Consider the following 21,299-nt stretch of genomic DNA (forward strand, 5'->3'; position numbering starts at 1 on the left):
AAGAAAGAATAAAAACGAAAATTTCTGAGTAGTTAACTTAGCAATTCTGAGAAATTTGTGTGAAAATGAAATGAATTCTACAATATTAAATGGGATCCAGCTACATCCGTCTCCTATTTATTGAGGGACGTATCCATAATCCATATCATCAAATATCTTACTTGAACAAAAAAAAACAGAAATTTCTTATAGAAAAAACAAACAAAATATTTAAACAAACCACTCACCATTTCTCTTTTGTTCGTTCTCTAAGCAATCTCCAATGGCCTCCCTTCATCTTTCTTCTCGTTTTCTGGCCACAAACACTAAAAAACACAGCTCCATATCCACCTCTCATCATTACTCTCCAGCTCCATTCACCAGATTATTCTTCCGCAAGGTTTTTTTGTTTCTCTTTCTTTTGAGTTCTGTTCTTCTTTTGTCTTTTTTTTTTTGGTCAACGTTCTCTTGTTTTTTTTTTCAAGAACGTAAGATTACATTAACTTTTTTTTAAAGGCTTTCATAACATTACTTTAACCGAGAAACCTATATGGATGGTTGCAGAAGTTTAAGTCGTGTTCGATGTCTATGAATGGATGCGAAGGGGATTTCAAGACGCCACTTGGTACAGTGGAGACGAGGACTATGTCCACTGTTTTGTCTCCGACAGCCGCCACTGAGAGGCTAATATCCGCCGTTTCCGAGCTCAAATCTCAACCTCCGCCGTTTTCCTCCGGCGTCGTCCGGTTACAGGTACATAGACTATCCTCTATTTTTAATTTAAGAGATAACCAGTTTTCACGTCAATGAAAGAATCCGATCACGCCACGTGGTTTCTTTGGATTGGTTTTCTGGTGATATCGCTTTCTGATTCGTTTCTTAAAGCCTAAGCATTTAAGTTTGCTTCTTTTAGCTGGATCCAAATGGTTTAAGGCATCTTCATCCAACTCTATAATTTAATCCATTTATAAAGTAAATAGAGTAAATTATGGAGTGAGAATGGAGATGTTCTTAGTGGGTTTAAAGAGAATCATTTAGTAGATGAAAACATATAAAGAGAGATGATATACTTATTTACCACTCCTTCTATTTCTATATAGCTGTAATTCCTTTTTTTTTTGTAACACTGTATCCTAGATTCCTAGTGCTTATTATCATTATCGCACCAAAAAAAAAGGTTAGTGCCTTTGGTAGTTTAATCATATAGACAAAAAGCTATGGCTAGTATTAGTAATGACCAAGACAGAAGAAGATGTGGCTAATCTAACACTAGTACTATTATTAATCTATCTTATTAAAACAGAAACATTCTGTTGGACCTAACATTTATTTTGTAAGTTTTAAAATTAAATACACTTTTATATTTTATAGTTAAACCTACATTAAATCACTAATGTTACTTTCTTTATACTACTATCCATATTTCCAAACAATATACTTATTTCTTTATACTATTATCAATGTTTCCAAACAATATATTTTTTATACTACTATCAATGTTTCCAGACAATACAGTAATTAATCTTAGTTATTTTATATCTATCATTTTCTCTTTAAAATTTTGTAGAAACGTCATAATTTCATAAATTGCAAAATAATGAACTTTAAATTTTGGATTATAAGATTACATATCGGTCATCCATCAGTCATCCATCAGTTCAATCGGTTAGTCTCGAGGTTTAGTGATTTTTTTAATATGAATATTTTAAAAACCAAAATTGAATTGTCAGATCTCCGAATTAACGGATATAATCACAATCGGGTTGAATTTAAAAACATTGATTTAAATGCAAAAATATTTTAAATACACACTCTTTAAAAATTACCAAAATATTTGTTAAGTTATTAGTGAAATTTATTATCGTAAAATATTCCGCGCTTCCAAAGCGCGGGTCAAAATCTAGTTTATTATTATTTCATGAATCACATAGACGAATTGAGTCGTACAAGAATCTAATAACCGAATATTAATTTATATTATTCATAAATCATAATGCGGTGGACGTAAAAAAGAACTAATTTCCATTGAGTCAATTTAACTTTGCCAAGTTCAGAGTTCTTTTTTTGACAAACTGAAAAAGTTCAGAGTTGACAGTCAACTGACAAAAATCCACCGTTAATTACTAATTAGGCTAGAAATGTACTAATGGTTTAATGATTTGAGTGGGCCTCAACCGAACCGAACATTTTCCCGCGCAATTTCTCAAAGAACCATAAATTATATCGGTTTTGTTTGGTTTGGTTTTAGGTGCCAATCGACCAGCAAATCGGAGCAATCGACTGGCTTCAAGCTCAGAACGAGATCCAACCTCGCTGCTTCTTCTCCCGCCGCAGCGACGTCGGTCGTCCCGATCTCCTCCTCGACTTGGCCAACGACGAAGAGAACTCGAACGGAAACGGACTTGGAGGCTCATCAGGTCGCGATTTGGTCAGCGTCGCCGGAATCGGCTCCGCAGTGTTCTTCCGTGACCTAGACCCCTTCTCTCACGACGACTGGAGATCCATCCGAAGGTAATGAGATTCACCAGAGTTCTCCACACGTTCTTCGCTTCTCAGCTTATATCTGATTGTTGAGTTGTTTCTGAAGGTTTCTCTCGTCAAAGTCGCCTCTGATTCGTGCCTATGGTGGCATGCGGTTTGATCCCAACGGCAAAATCTCTGTGGAGTGGGAACCATTTGGCGCGTTTTACTTTGCAGTGCCTCAGGTATAAAAGCACGTGACTTTTTTTTTTACTTAACAAAAAGCACGTGACTTGTTTTGACTAATTGGTTGATATCACGCTACAGGTTGAGTTTAATGAGTTTGGTGGAAGCTCAATGCTGGCTGCAACTCTTGCTTGGGACGATGAACTCTCTTGGACGCTTGAGGATGCTATTGAATCACTTCAGGAGACTATGCTTCAGGTTTGAATTCAAGTCCGTTTCTCCTTTAAGTTATTGAATGTGACTCTCTCTTTATGCTAACGAGGAGTTTTGTTTGTGTTGTCAGGTTTCTTCTGTTGTGGTGAGGTTACGGAGGGAGTCTCTTGGAGTATCTGTGCTTAGCAAGAATCATGTTCCTACCAAAGGGGCCTATTACCCTGCTGTAGAGAAGGCTTTGGAGATTATAAAGCAGAAGAGTTCGTCTCTCAGCAAGGTAGTTTAGTGACTTCGTGTGCGTGCGTATCTGTTCTTTACTCAGTTATGGTTCCTGTTGTAACTGATTGTTTTCTGTTTGTGAAATCAGGTCGTGCTTGCTCGCAACAGCAGAGTTATAACAGATACCGACATTGATCCCATTGCTTGGCTTGCACAGTTACAGGTGTGTGTTTTGACCTTTGATTCTGAATATATATATATATATAGCAATGTTTTTAGGACATAAATCTCATTACAATTATTGTGTGACAGAGTGAAGGGCATGATGCATATCAGTTCTGTCTACAACCACCAGGTGCACCAGCTTTTATCGGTAACACGGTATGTTATAATTTAGTCTTTAGGTACATTTTATATGGACGAAACAAGGCTGACATATTCGTCTCTTTGTGATATAGCCTGAGAGGCTTTTCCAAAGGAACCAGTTAGGTGTCTGCAGTGAAGCTTTGGCTGCAACTAGGCCTCGAGCCGCTTCAAGGGCTCGTGATATGGAGATAGAGCGTGACTTACTAACCAGGTCATTTTTCCTTTTACTCTACTGTTTTGAACCATCGTAGAATCCATTTCTCTGATCTCATTTGTGTACTGACGTGGTTTGCTAAACTGCTGCAGCCCCAAAGACGACCTTGAGTTCTCTATTGTACGAGAGAATATCAGAGAAAAGTTAAACGTAAGTTCAATCATCTTGTTCTGCAGCTTTCACTCTTTTTCCTGTTAAGATACCAATCTTGAAATCTTTTCTTGTACTTGTTTCATTTATTTTTCTTATTATCATTTCTTTTGCTCTGCAGTCTATATGTGACAAGGTAGTTGTTAAGCCCCAAAAAACTGTGAGGAAGCTTGCAAGAGTGCAACACCTGTATTCACAATTAGCCGGGAGGCTTAGGAGGGAAGATGATGAGGTGAGAATAGTTTTATATCACATAATCATCTAGATCACTTGAATTTAAAGGGTCTTGAATGTTATCTCCAGAAGTTTCTATTCCTTAGAGATTAGGTTCGACCCTTTTGTCTTATGTTTTACTATACAGTTTGACATCTTGGCTGCTCTGCATCCAACTCCAGCTGTTTGTGGGCTTCCAGCAGAAGAAGCTAGGCTTTTGATTAAGGAAATAGGTAAGATTTCTTGTTTCTGACATCTTATGCTTTGTTTTTTTTCTTTCCCGAGTTTTCTTATTAAAACATTTCTCGTCTCCCAGAATCATTTGATAGAGGAATGTACGCTGGACCTATTGGTTTCTTTGGTGGAGTGGAGAGTGAGTTTGCAGTTGGTATCAGATCAGCTCTAGTGGAGAAGGTGAAGATCTTATTTGCTCTAGAAAAATACTTTCCTCAGTTTAAGAAACTAGACTGAATCGTTTCTTTTGAATTATTATTACAGGGTCTTGGGGCATTGATCTATGCGGGGACAGGGATAGTAGCTGGAAGCAACCCAACCTCAGAGTGGAATGAGCTTGATCTAAAGATATCTCAGGTTCGAGTTGTTAACAAAATTGTTACCTAACTCTGCGCTTCTTTTGTTTCTAAAAACCCTTGTTTTATTCATTTTGTGTGGTTGTTTCTGCAGTTCACCAAGTCAATTGAATCTGAGGCAACAACAACAACAACTCTGCAGCCAATTAACTGAAGAAGAGTAACAACATTTGTTTATCCTTGTAGTGTATGTGGAAAGGGGTTACAATAGAGAATCAGTGTGTATTTTGTCTACGTTGTAAATAGAAATAATATTTGTTGAAAGTTCATAGGGGGTTTTCTGATTATATATTTCTTGGTTGTAACTAGGCCAGGCCTAATCTGAATGTTAATAAGGCTAAACCTTTCATTGTTAATGGGATTCGTTAATGTTTTGATCAGAAGCAAATTTTCTAATTAATCTAAAACTTAAAAATTAGTGCTATGAAAAGTAAAAAAAAACAAATCAAACTTTTACTTTAATATCCAGAACACCTCTAAAATCAAGCTAACTGGTATAAAATATGAAAAACAAAGAATTCAGCATATTTTTTACTTTAACATGGTAACCAATTGGAACGTTTAAGTGAATTCAAACAGATGACAAGAAAATAGGGTTGAGATAATCATTTTTCACATCTAAAACACTTTTTTCATAGAGGGCTTGTGTGATAAAGAAAAATAGAACTTTAATGAAAACGGTGATGCTTTTTTCAATTTTTACGAAAACGATGTTTGAAACATGTGCTATACTGTTTGGAAAAGATAATGTTCGTTATTTCTTTTCATGTCCTATTTGACTAAATTGTAACTTTTGTGTTGTCCACAACAAAACCGGATTGGTACATTTAACAACCCGATTATGGTTATTATAACCAAACCGGGATATTTCACAACAGACACACAGAAAAGGTGGTGTGAAAAATAAACAAAGGCTATGGCAATGACGAGAGCACGAGGGAACAAAATTCTTTATCGTATTGTGTGTGGGATACAAAATCAAGGATCATAATGGTCCCTACCCACTTCACTCCTCACATTAAATGGTAGCATTCATATCATATAATGCAATAAAAACAAGATTTTCTTGGTTTTTCCTTCATAAAATAAGAACCCACTGCGTAGTAATTTATGTGAAAGTCCCATAACATTTAATGATTCTCTCAAGTCACAACTCACAAGTATTGATCATTTATCTCTGACTTCAAATGAAAAGAACAATCTATAGCAATGACCTTGATTTCACCAAATAGAACAAAACCGGGGGAGGAGGTTTGGGCCTTAAACGATGGTATGGATTTTGTTAGTCGAGTCCAATAAACGGTAAGTGGCATATTCCAAACTTAAAATGGAAAAACATTAATAATCTCTGAGATAATTTTTTAAATTAGATTAAGAAACTTGTGTGTGTTTTAAAATAACTAAAGTTTCCATCCAACCGCCTTGGTTGCCAAATCTTGTCATGTAATATTGTAACTAGATCTTGACCCGTGCGTACGGGTATTAATTTTCACTTTTAGATTTTATTTATTTATATAAAATAATATATTTATAATATTTGATCATTTTATATTGACTAAGTTAGATGTGGATATTTGGGTACCCACTCGAATTCGGTTAAAATCTATTCGGGTTTGAGATTTTCGAGTTTAAAGATTCTAGCTTTATTCGTGTATTTATAAATTTTGGTTCCAGTTTGATTCAGATCTTTGCGGGTTTGATAACCCGTTTAAACTATTTTTAATTTTTCAAAATTTATATATCTTTAAATATCCTTAAATCTAAAAATTAAAATAATATAACATGTAAATTTGAGTAATGTAAGCCAAAGTACCTAAATTAAAAATTTAAAATATGTTTAACTTGGATATTTAGATGAAGAATAAATATATATTTTAAGTATTTTTGGTGTTTTGATAATTATTTATCTACTTTAGATGTTTACTTTTGACTATTTTTTATATTTCAAATATTTTAAACAATTTTAAAATAGCTTATATTTTAGATATTAACTCTAAAAATAGCTAACATATTGAAGTATATAAATATGATTTAAATACATTCGAATATCCGAAATATTTCGTTCAGATCAGGTTTGGTTATGGTTCTCTAGATACCAAAATGGTAAATCCGTCTGGATATTATCTAGTTTCGGTTCAAATTTGGTAATATTTTTTTCGTTGAGATTCATTAAATGAAAAGTTGATATTATAATTTCTATCAATTGTTTGTCCAATAAAAATGTAATTTATTTAATTTGACATTGATTTAATGGAGAAGTTAATGAAGTGTATTTAATTCAAATTTAATTTTGGAAAACACATTAATCTAAGTGGAAAAGATAAAGCATTAAAATAGGAAGTAATATTTAATTGTGTATTTAATTTTGGAAAACACATTAACTAAAGTGAAAAAGACAACCATAAAAATAGGAAGCTTAATTAATACTACAGTGGCATGAAATGTAAATAAAAGTAAAAATTAAGGGGTATTTTTAAATGGGTACTTCTCTTTTAATAAGATAGATGGCGACTTTAATAAAATAAATGAAGAATCAAGAACAAAATAAAATAAACAAATGAGAGAGTACAATAATAAAATCAGAGAACACGTATAAAGGGAAGAATAAAACGAAGGCTTGGCGATAGAGAATGGAATCAGATTTCCCCATTATCTAACGCCAAATATTCTTTCCCCCTTTATGCCTTTCACCATAATTAGGTTTATTTGTATCTAATATTCTAACTAATTTAACCAATAAATCTAAGTCTATATTTTCTTTTTATAGTTTTTAGCTATAAAATTATGAGTTATAATATTAAAAATAAAAGAGAGAAAATGAGATGAATTCACTAAATGAAAACTTCAATAAACCCTGAAAACTCATAACCATAGTACTATAGTTTTGTTAAAATATGATTATTATATAAAAAAAATATTTACAGTATTTTTAATAACAATGATCTCTCTTTAGATCTACCTAAGTTGTAGTTTGCTAAATTTATAAAAACTATTTGGGTGTTTAATCAGTAGAAGTAAGTTCATTTCAAATGTAATACAGGAAAACCATCCATAAAACAATAATTTTATCGACCGTATGCTTAGTAGTTAATCTCAAGATTTGGTAACAGAAACTAAAATTACTTATACAAAACAAGCAAGAAAAACATTACAAGAAGAAATGGCATTAAAGAAAGAAGAACAAATTCAAATAAATAAAGTATAGCCTCGAAAAAACACACTTTCTCCTCTCTTTTTCTCTCTCTCTCTTCCGCGATTATCGTCTCTGTGACAAAGGTTCGAAACTCTCTCTCTTTCTACGATGAACACGACGCCGTTTCAATCAGATCCTCCGCCTTCGAGGATGCAGCGAAAACTCGTCGTGGAAGTAGTAGAAGCCCGCAACCTCCTCCCTAAAGACGGCCAAGGAAGCTCGAGCGCCTACGTGGTGGTCGATTTCGACGCCCAGAAGAAACGAACCTCCACCAAGTTCCGCGACCTAAACCCTATCTGGAACGAGATGCTCGATTTCTCCGTCAACGACCCCCAGAACATGGACTACGACGAGCTCGACATCGAGGTCTACAACGACAAGCGTTTCGGCAACGGCGGCGGCCGGAAAAACCACTTCCTCGGCAGGGTCAAGATCTACGGGAGCCAGTTCTCCAGACGCGGCGACGAAGGCCTCGTCTACTTCCCGCTCGAGAAGAAGAGCGTCTTCAGCTGGATTCGCGGCGAGATTGGGCTCAAGATTTACTATTACGACGAACTCGCCGGCGACAACGAGAACATGGAGCAACAACAACAACCACCGCCGCAGCCGCAACGAGAAGCTGACGAACAGTTTGTTCCTCCTCCGCCGCAGCAGATGCAGAATCTACCTCCGGAGAAACCGTCGCCGGTTTTCGAATCGGCTCAGAGTCATAGCTACCAAGAACCTCAGCAACCGCCGGTGGTTATCGTTGAGGAATCTCCTCCGCCGACGCAGGAGGTGATGCAGGGTCCTCCCAGCGATAACCATCCTCCACCACGACCGCCGTCTCCGCCTCATCACGAGGTGCATCGCTATCCGCCGGAGGTGAGGAAGATGCAGGTAGGGAGACCTCCCGGCGGAGACAGGATCAGAGTCGCCGCGAAACGGCCTAACGGAGATTTCTCCCCTAGGGTTATCAGCAGCAAGATCGGAGCCTCGGAGGCCGCGATGGATAAGAAGACTACTCACCACCCTTGCAACCTCGTCGAGCCAATGCAGTACCTCTTCGTGAGGATCGTGAAAGCGCGTGGGCTCCCGCCGAACGAGAGCGCGTACGTCAAAGTACGAACTTCTAACCATTTCGTCAGGTCTAAACCGGCTGTTAACCGGCCTGGCGAACCGACGGATTCTCCGGCATGGAATCAGGTCTTCGCGCTGGGACATAACCGAACCGACTCAGCCGCGTCGGGCGCGACTCTCGAAATCTCGGCCTGGGACGCTTCGTCGGAGAGTTTCCTCGGCGGTGTTTGTTTCGATCTCTCCGAGGTTCCGGTTCGCGACCCGCCGGATAGTCCGCTCGCTCCTCAGTGGTACCGCCTCGAAGGCTCGGCCGCCGATCAGAACTCCGGGAGAGTCTCCGGCGATATCCAGCTCTCCGTGTGGATCGGCACTCAGGTAGACGAGGCTTTCCCGGAGGCGTGGAGCTCCGACGCTCCGCACGTGGCGCACACTCGGTCCAAGGTGTACCAGTCGCCGAAGCTCTGGTACTTGAGAGTGACTGTTCTGGAGGCGCAGGATCTACACATCGCTCCGAATCTTCCGCCGTTGACGGCGCCTGAGGTCCGTGTGAAAGCTCAGCTAGGGTTTCAGTCGGCACGTACACGGCGAGGCTCGATGAATAATCACAGTGGCTCGTTTCATTGGCACGAAGATATGATCTTCGTAGCTGGGGAGCCGTTGGAAGACTGTTTGATGCTGATGGTTGAAGATAGGACGAGTAAAGAGCCGATGGTTCTAGGGCACGCGATGATACCAGTGAGCTCCATTGAGCAGAGAATCGATGAGCGTTTCGTGCCGTCTAAATGGCATGCTTTGGAAGGAGAAGGTGGAGGACCTTACTGTGGGAGGATTAGCTTAAGACTGTGTCTTGAAGGTGGGTATCACGTGCTTGAAGAAGCTGCGCACGTGTGTAGTGACTTCCGTCCCACGGCTAAGCAGCTCTGGAAACCACCGATCGGAGTACTTGAGCTGGGGATACTCGGAGCTCGTGGGTTGTTACCGATGAAGGCTAAAAACGGAGGGAAAGGCTCCACTGATGCTTACTGTGTCGCTAAGTACGGGAAGAAATGGGTTCGGACGCGAACCATAACTGACAGTTTCGACCCGAGATGGCACGAGCAGTACACGTGGCAGGTTTATGATCCTTGCACTGTTTTAACTGTTGGGGTATTCGACAACTGGAGGATGTTCTCGGATGTCTCCGATGATAGACCTGATACTCGGATAGGGAAGATAAGGATTCGTGTCTCGACGTTAGAGAGTAACAAAGTGTACACCAATTCGTATCCTCTACTTGTTCTGTTACCTAGCGGTCTGAAGAAGATGGGTGAAATCGAAGTGGCGGTCCGGTTTGCGTGCCCGTCGCTGCTACCTGATGTTTGCGCGGCTTACGGACAACCACTTCTACCTAGGATGCACTATATAAGGCCTCTAGGAGTAGCACAACAGGATGCATTGAGAGGAGCGGCTACCAAAATGGTTGCCGCGTGGCTGGCTAGAGCAGAACCGCCGTTGGGACCGGAAGTGGTTCGGTATATGTTGGATGCGGATTCACATTCGTGGAGCATGAGGAAGAGCAAAGCGAATTGGTATAGGATTGTTGGGGTTTTAGCTTGGGCGGTGGGTTTAGCTAAGTGGTTAGATAATATCCGACGGTGGAGGAATCCAGTGACGACGGTTCTAGTCCACATTCTTTATCTAGTTCTTGTATGGTACCCTGATTTGGTTGTCCCGACAGCGTTCTTGTATGTGGTGATGATCGGAGTTTGGTACTACCGATTTAGACCCAAGATACCGGCTGGTATGGATATCCGGTTATCACAAGCCGAAACTGTGGATCCTGATGAGCTAGACGAAGAGTTCGACACCGTACCAAGCTCAAGGAGACCAGAAGTAATCAGAGCTAGGTATGATCGGTTAAGGATCTTAGCTGTGGGGGTTCAGACCATTCTAGGCGATTTTGCAGCGCAGGGAGAACGGATTCAAGCGTTGGTTAGCTGGAGAGATCCGAGAGCAACTAAGTTGTTCATTACAATATGTTTGGTGATTACAATAGTTCTATATGTTGTTCCGGCGAAAATGGTGGCGGTGGCTCTTGGGTTTTACTATCTTAGGCATCCGATGTTTAGGGACACAATGCCTACGGCGAGTCTTAGTTTTTTCCGACGGTTGCCAAGCTTGTCTGATCGGCTCATATAAGGGTGTTTTTTTTAGTGTCCAAGTCTCTTATGTTACTTGAGCTGAGGAAGAGAATAGAATAAAATTCATTTTGTGTTTAAGAGTTAAAAGCTATGATTTTTATCATACTAATATTATGATTCGTTATTTTATTAGTCGGATTCTGTCGGAGTTTTATAATCAGATTGTACGAGTTTGAGACCTGACTATTATATTTTGAAGCAAACGACAGAGATGTTTCTGTACTTAACTCTGTAATCCGAAATGATTTATTAATTGATCACACTTAAATAAATGATTCATACTCTGCCGTGAAATCACCAGCAGTCTTTCTTCTCCTAGTTTCAGTGGGTCTCCACTCACTATCTTACAATCTCTTTTTCTACATCTCTACTACTCCTTTCCATTACATGTTTAAGTTCTGAGCTCTTTTTGTCCTTTCACGAGTCACTTACTAAATAAAGCTGCATAAAATTCCATAACATAGTACGAGACATGACCTACATAATGTACATCTCAGTATAGTTGGTCTAGCAAGAAAATACAAAATGGGCTGGTTGGACTAACTGATACAAAAACCAAATTATATCTTCTCAGCTTAAACGAAATGCTTGGATAAGAACATAAAAGGCCTAGAGGCAAATGATCTCATAATCATCATGGGCTTACCTGATTGCAAATCTATAATATTTTGAGAGTTTATATTGTATTACCATAAATCAACAGACTAAAATCTCTAATTCCACAATATATTTGTCGCATCATTTCCATATATTCTATAAGATTTTTTTTTCCACATATTTAGTGATTGAGAACGTTCTACAAATCTAAATCAAGTAAGCGGCGGATATTTAGTTTTGCAACGAATCATATCCACTAAATCTCGCATCTCTTTACTAACCTAACAAAGCTGTGGGTCGTATTCAAGACATGGAAAATAACGCCACGTATACAATGATATTTGGGGAGGGCAACATTGAAACGTTGCACAAAGGGGAACAAAGAGTAAAGACCGTTTTTATAGCTAAATCCTCCTATAGTCTTTTTCATTCTCACAAATCAACCACTTAACTTGTAAATTACCAATTCTGACCCAACATTGGTTACTTAAGATTTAACAGGGAAGTCAATATATATGATAAACTATTATTTTAACGATTAGTTAAGCTTTAATTAACACTGATATTGTTATGGTAGAGATCAGATTAAAATTTGAATGGCCTGGTTGTCAAATAAAACATTTATCGTGGTGTTATAGAATATTTATCAAATTATAGGGGTGTACTTGAAAAGCCCGGTAGGTTAAGGAAAAAAACATTTTATAAAATTAGTAAAAGGCATAATAAAGTCGTGACCCTTGCTCAATTTTGCTTGGAGAGCAAACACAAAAGGTTGAACCTTGAAGCTTTCACATTTTGACGGCTACAGAGGGAGAAAGATAAATTCGATTTCTTTTCTCCTTTTGGGTCATCTGGGGAACACGAAGCAACACGAAGGAAGTCAAACTCCGCACCGTTTCTGAAGGTGAGAGACTTTTTGCTAGTCTCGTTTGATCTCTCGCTGCTTCCCTCTCTTTCATTTTTCCGATGGAAATCTCGCTTTTTTCTTAGCAATAAAGGGGTCAGATTTGTGGGTTTTTAATGAGAGTTTCTGTTCTGTATTCAAAACGTTTTGACTCTAGTTTTAGCAACTTGTTTTTAAGGATTTGGATGTGAATCAGATGGTGGATAATTCTACCAGAGGCTCAGTGATTTTGAGAAAGTAGCTAGAATGCATCTCGAACATGGTGTGTTAAAAGGAGATGATACTTTTAATGAGAAGCTGAAAGAACAATGGTTTTAGTTAGTCTATGTGGAATTATTACAAGACAAAGGGTGACTTTTGGACAATTAATGTACAGATTTTCTTAGTTTCATTTAACTATTAAGGGACATAGAGGTGGTATACAGCTTTGTGGGTGAAAGAGAGCTAGATGGCTAATAAGATGTGAATTTTTTTTTTAGACTCATGTCTTGAATGCTTGATTACACTACCAACCGTTGAACCTTAATTACTGCTTCGGTGGCTCCGTTGACATTATGTATATGGTGAGAGACTGAGAGATATCAGGTAGTGTGTATTAGGTTGCTAAGGTAGTTTAAAGGGTAACACCCTCTTTTAGTTTTATATTTGAATCTTTTTAGACTTCTCTGAGCTTGTGGTTCGTTTCTGTTGTATTTGCAGACGATGATTCGTGCAAAGCAGATTAGTAATCTTTCCAGTACAGCGAGATCCTTTTTTCTTGGTGGCACAACAAGATCTGGTGCAGCTGATGGAAACTCTTGTACATCTGCCGACGATGAAAGCTGCGTCTTGAGACGCCAGCAAGCCAGAAACGAAGCTGTACTGACTGGGAAAAGAGCTTCGACTTTAGCTGCTGGACTAGCTGGAAATGTATTACCAGCAGAGGCCAAGGTTGAACATTTCGCCAGACCGTCTCTTCTTCCCCAGCATGTTTCCTCTCCTGTTTTGCCTGTGAAACCAGATTCTGTAACCCATGTTCCCGTTATTGTTGAGGAAGACACGGTGGCGCCTATTGGGGATCAGATGTTCAAGGCTGGTATTGGAGCTGTGAACTTCCTCTCGGATATAGCAAACTATAAGATCCCTCTAACCGATGGAACTGAAGTCGTTGGTTTGCCTAAAAGCTGTATGGTTGACCCTTCTCGGCCTATTACAAGTGTTAAGTCTTCGAATGTGAAAGTCATCAGAAGAGAGGATCTCTCTAAAGTCTACCCTAAGGAAGCTGAAAGATCAGGCTTAAGGCAACCTTCAAGTGATGTGGCAGGAAAGCCTTTTGAACCTCAGGATTTACACACAACTACTGTCTCTGGAAAGAGGAAAAGCATGCCGCAAAGAACCAATACTGACTCTACCAGGTATGCGTCTGGTGGTTGTGACTTTAACGTGCATTCTTCAGATGACAGGACGATGAAATATCCGGCTGAAGGTTTCAGTAAGCCCTCAAGGGAAATGGTGAGAGTGACACCAGGGACTGGTCCAACAACTAGGCAGCATTGTAACTCTGGATACGTTGTAGAGAATGTTTCTAATATATTGCGGAGATTCAAATGGGGACCTGCTGCTGAAGAGGCCCTTCACAATGTCGGTTTGAGGGTGGATGCATACCAAGCAAACCAAGTTCTCAAGCAGATGGATAATTATACTAATGCGCTTGGTTTCTTCTATTGGCTAAAAAGGCAACCTGGGTTTAAGCATGATGGCCATACTTATACCACTATGGTAGGTAACCTTGGTCGTGCAAAGCAATTTGGTGAGATAAACAAGCTTCTCGATGAGATGGTTAGAGAGGGGTGTCAGCCTAATACCGTCACGTATAACCGGCTTATCCATAGCTACGGCCGTGCAAATTACCTCAGAGAAGCTATGAATGTTTTTCAACCAAATGCAAGAGGCTGGATGTGAGCCTGACCGTGTAACTTACTGTACACTTATAGACATCCACGCTAAAGCTGGGTTTCTTGACATTGCCATGGACATGTATCAGAGAATGCAAGCAGCGGGTCTCTCTCCTGATACTTTCACATACAGTGTTATAATAAACTGTCTTGGAAAGGCCGGACATTTACCTGCTGCACATAGGCTCTTCTGTGAAATGGTTGGTCAAGGCTGTACTCCTAACTTGGTCACATTCAACATCATGATAGCTTTGCACGCCAAGGCGAGGAACTATCAGAGTGCGTTGAAGCTCTACCGTGACATGAAAGATGCCGGGTTTCAACCTGACAAAGTGACTTACAGTATAGTTATGGAGGTGCTTGGGCACTGTGGATATCTAGAGGAAGCAGAGGCTGTTTTCACTGAGATGCAGCGTAAGAACTGGGTTCCTGATGAACCGGTCTACGGTCTTTTGGTGGACTTGTGGGGAAAAGCTGGCAATGTGGACAAGGCTTGGCAGTGGTATCAAGCAATGCTTCACGCTGGTCTGCGACCTAATGTTCCTACATGCAACTCTCTTCTCAGCACTTTCCTTAGGGTTCACAGGCTGTCTGAAGCTTATAATTTATTGCAGAGTATGTTGGCGCTTGGTCTACAGTCTTCTTTGCAGACATACACGTTGCTCTTAAGCTGTTGCACAGATGCTCGTTCAAAATTTTGACTTGGGATTCTGTGGTCAGCTAATGGCAGTCTCAGGTCATCCGGCACACATGTTTCTCCTCAAAATGCCACCTGCAGGTACCGATGGCCAAAACGTGCGTGACCATGTCAGCAACTTCCTTGATTACATGCACAGCGAGGACAGAGAGAGTAAGAGAGGTCTCATGGATGCAGTAGTGGATTTTCTCCACAAGTCAGGTCTGAAAGAAGAGGCAGGCTCGGTCTGGGAGGTGGCTGCATTCAAGAATGTGTATCCAGATGCGTTGAGGGAGAAAAGCTGCAGCTATTGGCTTATAAATCTCCATGTAATGTCAGAAGGAACTGCAGTGACAGCACTGTCTAGGACACTTGCGTGGTTCCGTAAGCAGATGTTGGTTTCAGGAGAATGTCCTTCAAGGATTGATATAGTAACTGGTTGGGGAAGAAGAAGTAGGGTCACAGGCACTTCAATGGTGAGACAAGCAGTTGAGGAACTGCTCAACATGTTCAACTTCCCGTTTTTCACTGAGAATGGGAACTCAGGCTGTTTTGTTGGATGCGGAGAGCCTCTCAAGAAATGGTTGCTTGAATCATCATATGTTGAGAGGATGCATTTGCTCTAGTTGTAGATTAGTTGTTTTTGTTTTTCTTATTTTTAAAGCCTATTCAATTATTAGACTTTGGCTAGTCTCAGTGGCTTGGTTTTGTATGTCATAAGGTTCAAGGTTTATGGTTAGTGATAACTGGAGTTTTATCTCCAGATTTTTTTGTTATCATGTGGACATTATCTCCTCTTGCAATGGGATGTAATGGGAGTATATAAATCAATCTTTCAGGGTGATAATAAGACCCATATTTATTAAATATTGGAATGTTTTGTTGTATGTTTTATGTTTGTACAAACATCAAGTGTTACAAAACAGTTTCCTTACCACCATGTCCTGATTCTACTACAATGATGTGAATGGAGAAGGAAAACTGGAGATCTAAAGGAGCCTAAAAGTTAGCAATTTACCATTTTTTTCTGGCTGAATAGAGTCTGGATCCCTGGAGAAGAGCGATACCCTTTATTAGGGATGGGCAAATAATCCGAACTCAAAAAACCGAACCGAACCCGATCCGAAAAAGTAGTACCGAACCCGAACCGAAATTGATTAAATATCCGAACGGGTTCAAAATTTCGGTATTTAAATAACCGAAACCGAACCCGATCCGAACCGAAGTATTTTGGGTACCCGAATGTATCCGAAATAAATTTATATACTTAAATATATATATTATTTTTATATATAATATATATTAAAATATTAAAAATATATAAGATACCTTTAAGTTTTCCAAAATACTTGAAAAATATATGCAAATAGTCAAAAATAAATGTTTAAAATAGCTAAAGTATACTGAAAATACCAAAAATAGTTAAATATCTATTGATTATTTATCCAAATATTCAAAGAAAACCAATATATATATTAAATTAAGGTATTTTGACATATATGTTATGAAAATTTATATGTAATATATTATCTTTCTTATAGATTTTGAAAATTTAAAGTATATAATGAATTTTGAAAATTTAAAAACATTTTAAATGGGTTATCCGAACCCGAACCGAACCCGCAAAGATCCGAACCGAACCCGAACCAAAATTTAGAAATATCCGAATGGGGTTGAAATCTTTGACCCCGAAAATCCGAAATCCGAATGGACTGAACCGAAACCCGAATGGGTACCCGAACGCCCAGCCCTACCCTTTATATCTTATTTAGTATAAAGCCGAGAAAGAGATTTTGCCAAGTTGCCAGTGTCTATTTCAGAGTTCATTTTTCCTTGTCAATCAAACATAACAGTTGTATACATGCTGAATTACTGATACACAGGTTTTTTTTTTTACTTTAATAGTGAATCTCATTAAGAGTTCATAAAACATAAACTAGACAACAACTCATAGTTAGAGCTAATTTTTGCACAATACTCTTACACAAACAAACAAACAATGTTCTTCACACATTAAACAATTATCAAGTCTGCCTAAAACCTTCCGTTATTCCATTCCTTCCCAAATCATTAGTTCTGCCCCCAATACATAGGTCCACCTCCTTGAACCAAACCTGACATGTGTCATACTACATGAAAGTCATTAATGAAATCTTGATTCGCTTCCTCAGGAAGAAGGGCTAGAAGTATAGTGCATCCCTTGTATTTTAGATCCAACATTGTGCTTTCGAAATCAGAATCTGCTATAATCAACATTACAACATTACTACGTGCTGGTTTCTTGCCGAGAATGTTATGGCGTTGATCACTATACATCAATCTAGTGAGCAAAACTTAAAGAGTCTCATTTTTTACTCTCCCAAACATTTAGATCAACCCGATCACCTAAGTAACCATGACCAGATTTAGCCAAATTGCTATATTCACCGCACAAACAATACCTCTCCGGTGCATAATGTAAAACAACTCTATGTGTACAACGGAAAACAATACCTCTCTCTTATAGCACATTGTTCTTTAATTCACAACTTAGTCATATAAAATCTATTGAAAAAAGAAAGCATTCTAATGTAAATGTAATATGTAATAACCATAGATTATTCATGAAAAAAACGTAACAAAACCTTACTTATTCACAAAAAAGAATATAACATAACTTTATTCATAAAGGACAAACTCAAAAACTATTTGAATAAAGAAATCTAACCAAAGAGAGATCAATGCTGCTCAGGAAAATTAATCACAACGAGCCGTGACAACACGTGCCTCGCCACTCCTTCCAGTTAATTGGGCTCACATGGGCCAACGATCCTAATATTGTCAGCCCATTAATAATTAATAAAAAAAGGTGTATATGTTTTTTTTGCCAAGATTTTATTATGGACTTAAAAGCCCAGAAACGAGAATACACAAACAAAACACAAACATAAAAGCCCAAAACCCAGGGCAGTTAAAGGAGACAATCCATGGGCCGAAACCCAGTCTCCAAACCCACGCGGCGCGCCAAACCACGCGTCAAAGAACACGCATGGACGCTCACGTATTGAAACCACATCATCGTCGATACACGCGTCGCACTTCCATCGAGTCACGACCCACCGACCGAGGCCGACATCGGAGAAAACGAAGCAAACTACTGCTTCGCCGGGTCTCTCCGGAGCCAGAACCACCGCGTCGAACAACATCGATACCGGAGCTCAAACTAGGCAGAGATCATCATCGGGACAGTCCCGAGATCGCCTCCCGAGCCTCCAGATCCATCTTCTTCTCTCCTAGGCTTCGGAGAGCTTCACCGAGACTAAACGGGATCTCATCCCGAAGCGAAGCCACCCGAAACACCAAATCTCTAATCGGACTTTCCGATAAAAGAACCGCCGGCGAGAACAAAACCATCACACGGCACCAGAACCTTAAGCCGACCGTTTACCCTTTGTAGTAGGTACAACACCGAAGACAGAACCGACCGGCCACCGAAAGAATGATGCGCCATCGGAAGCAGATGATAACTCCTAAAAAAACTAAACAAGAAAAGAAAAAACAGTAGAGGCGGACAGACCGGACCGGCGGTGGCTGTGGAAACCTACCCCGCCGGCCGGAAGCTTTAAATTCGTCGGTTGTCTCTAGAGAGAAGACGGAGCAAAATTTGTAGAGAGAGGCTGAAGCTTTTTTTTCCTTCGTAAAAAAAAGGTGTATATTATCTGTCAAATTCATTTTTTTCAAATAATATCTACCGTAACGTGTTGGCTTCGTCATTAAACTCTCACCCCCGGCGGCGATGGAGATCCTAAGGACGAAATGGGTGGCTATGGCGGCCAGCATCTGGATACAGTGCACGAGCGGCGCCTCCTACACATTCGGAATCTACTCCGCCGCTCTAAAATCAACCCAATCCTACGATCAATCCACCCTCGACACCGTCTCCGTCTTCAAAGACATCGGCGCCAACGCCGGAGTTTTCTCCGGGCTTCTCTACACATACGTCACCTCCAACCGCCGCCGCGGACGTGGAGCAAGCGGAGGAGGAGGTCCCTGGGTGGTGCTTGCTGTCGGAGCGATTCAGTGCTTCGCAGGTTACTTCCTCATGTGGGCTTCCGTCACCGGGATGATCAGGAAGCCGCCGGTGCCGCTGATGTGCCTCTTTATGTTCGTAGCGGCGCAGTCGCAGACGTTCTTTAATACGGCTAACGTTGTGAGTGCTGTGGAGAATTTCGCTGACTATGGTGGTACTGCCGTTGGCATCATGAAGGTGACAACACTTTTACTGTAGCTGTTCAAATTTCTCGTTGTGTAGATTGTTTAGTAATGGGGAGACTTTAGTAATAGTTGTGGGAGCTATCTTATATGCAAGGTGAAAGCTTTTTGTGGTGTAGATGATGTTCTATTGATTCCATCTTGGTGGGAAGTCTTAGATTGTTGGGTTATTTTTTTTTAGATGATTCATCAGAATAAAGGTTATGTATTGGATGGGACTCTGGGCCCTGAGATTTTTGGGTGCTGTAGGGGGTTTAGTAAAAGGTTTAATAGTTTTTTACTTTCTTTTCCAAATTTGGTGGCCAATGTCTATCTATGTAATTTTCTTTAAAAATTTTGAGGGCATGTAGCTAATAGTTTCATCTGGCTGGCCCTGTTGTTCAAGTAATACATAGTCTTTGCGTAAAGTGTTTTTTTGCTCTGTTTGGTTTGTTTATCATCATAGTGAAGCAGCCAAGCTTATCTCTTTCTCCTTATATATTGGCAGGGTTTTCTTGGTCTAAGTGGAGCGATACTGATTCAACTGTACGAGACACTGTGCGGTGGAGATCCGGCGAGCTTCATTCTTTTGCTGGCTGTAACTCCGACACTTCTCTCCCTCTTAGCCATGCCTTTGGTTAGGATCTACGAGACGAGCACGGCTGATGATAAGAAGCATTTAGATGGTCTTTCAGCTGTATCTCTTACCATTGCAGCTTATCTTATGATCGTTATCATTGTGAAAAACACCTTTGGTTTGTCGTCAGTGGCCAATGTCGTCACGCTTGTATGTCTCGTCCTTCTTCTTGCTTTGCCTCTAGTTATTGCGACAAGAGCACGTCGTGAACGCACGGAGAAAACAGCGTTGCCTGATAAAGCCCCTCTCATAAACAGTCCCAAAGCAGCAGCGTCCGTTAGCCAAAGCGATGCAGGCGACAGTCAAACCGAGAACATGAATCTTCTGCAAGCTATGAAAAGCCTAAGCTTCTGGTTGTTGTTTCTCGCCATGATCTGTGGAATGGGCTCTGGACTTTCGACGATAAACAACATCCGACAAATAGGTGAGTCTCTTAGATACTCACCCGTTGAGATAAACTCACTGGTCTCCTTGTGGAGTATATGGAACTTTCTCGGTAGATTTGGAGCCGGTTACGCCTCAGATGCGATGCTTCACAAGAAAGGATGGCCTCGTCCACTGCTAATGGCCGCAACTCTTGGAACCATGACCATAGGCCATCTAATCATAGCCTCTGGTTTTCAAGGGAACCTTTATGTCGGTTCTGTTATTGTGGGTGTTTGCTATGGTTCACAGTGGTCGCTGATGCCTACAATCACCTCAGAACTGTTCGGAGTTCGACACATGGGAACCATCTTCAACACCATATCCATAGCCAGTCCCATCGGTTCATATATCTTCTCTGTAAGATTGATCGGTTATTTCTATGACAAGGCTGCTTCTGGGGTATGGAACAAATGTTTTGGCCCTCACTGCTTCAGGCTGTCCTTTGTTATAATGGCTTCTGTCGCCTTCTTTGGGTTTCTTGTTGCCATTGTTCTGTTCTTTCGGACAAAGACGCTCTATCGACAGATCCTTGTGAAGAGGCTGCATCGTCGATAGAATACTTGTGAATAAGAATACATAAGAAGATGAATACCGAGCTTATGATACCCAAAGGTGTACATCTATCATATCGCTTTACCTGTATAAGTTGTCTGTAACTTATATTTCTATTCCATACGTCTGTGTTTTGAGATGGGAAGGAAGAAGGCTGAGAGATCTTTGTCTCCCTTTTTTCACAATTGTGAATCTTGTTTTGTGAAGTGTACAGGCATTCCTTCCAATAAATGTTGAAATTACTCTTTAATCGAGAACTTGGTGATGGTTTACTTGCTTTACTAAGTTCAGACCTACTTTTGAAGTCTCATAAAGTTCCTA

At 40.0% G+C, this 21,299-nt stretch overlaps 4 protein-coding genes across 4 annotated transcripts; all 4 read left to right on the forward strand.

Moving 5' to 3' along the window:
• The first annotated feature begins 137 nt into the window (after window positions 1-137).
• Window positions 138-4,877, forward strand: LOC108814915 (isochorismate synthase 1, chloroplastic). The gene is made up of 15 exons (XM_018587565.2): window positions 138-379; window positions 544-732; window positions 2,228-2,490; window positions 2,567-2,684; window positions 2,767-2,883; window positions 2,969-3,115; window positions 3,206-3,280; window positions 3,370-3,438; window positions 3,516-3,634; window positions 3,730-3,787; window positions 3,909-4,019; window positions 4,149-4,233; window positions 4,317-4,414; window positions 4,499-4,591; window positions 4,685-4,877. Exons 1-15 carry the CDS (start codon window positions 263-265, stop codon window positions 4,742-4,744), a joined length of 1,719 nt encoding a protein of 572 aa, XP_018443067.2. The 5' UTR covers window positions 138-262; the 3' UTR covers window positions 4,745-4,877.
• A 2,946-nt stretch (window positions 4,878-7,823) lies between these two features.
• LOC130494743 (protein QUIRKY-like) lies at window positions 7,824-11,244 on the forward strand. The gene has a single exon (XM_056990844.1). It carries the CDS (start codon window positions 7,892-7,894, stop codon window positions 11,018-11,020), a length of 3,129 nt encoding a protein of 1,042 aa, XP_056846824.1. The 5' UTR covers window positions 7,824-7,891; the 3' UTR covers window positions 11,021-11,244.
• A 1,102-nt stretch (window positions 11,245-12,346) lies between these two features.
• Window positions 12,347-15,958, forward strand: LOC130497810 (pentatricopeptide repeat-containing protein At1g74750-like). Its single transcript, XM_056991041.1, is given in 4 exon segments — window positions 12,347-12,523; window positions 13,223-14,434; window positions 14,436-15,149; window positions 15,151-15,958. Coding segments are annotated over 3 exon segments (2,532 nt in total). The 5' UTR covers window positions 12,347-12,523; window positions 13,223-13,225; the 3' UTR covers window positions 15,760-15,958.
• Window positions 15,959-18,867: 2,909 nt separating this feature from the next.
• On the forward strand, window positions 18,868-21,253 carry LOC108814953 (protein NUCLEAR FUSION DEFECTIVE 4). Its single transcript, XM_018587609.2, has 2 exons — window positions 18,868-19,379; window positions 19,872-21,253. Exons 1-2 carry the CDS (start codon window positions 18,909-18,911, stop codon window positions 20,979-20,981), a joined length of 1,581 nt encoding a protein of 526 aa, XP_018443111.1. The 5' UTR covers window positions 18,868-18,908; the 3' UTR covers window positions 20,982-21,253.
• Window positions 21,254-21,299: the final 46 nt, after the last annotated feature.

This window comes from Raphanus sativus, chromosome 7 (assembly GCF_000801105.2).
Source record: "Raphanus sativus cultivar WK10039 chromosome 7, ASM80110v3, whole genome shotgun sequence".
Taxonomy (NCBI): Eukaryota; Viridiplantae; Streptophyta; class Magnoliopsida; order Brassicales; family Brassicaceae; genus Raphanus; species Raphanus sativus.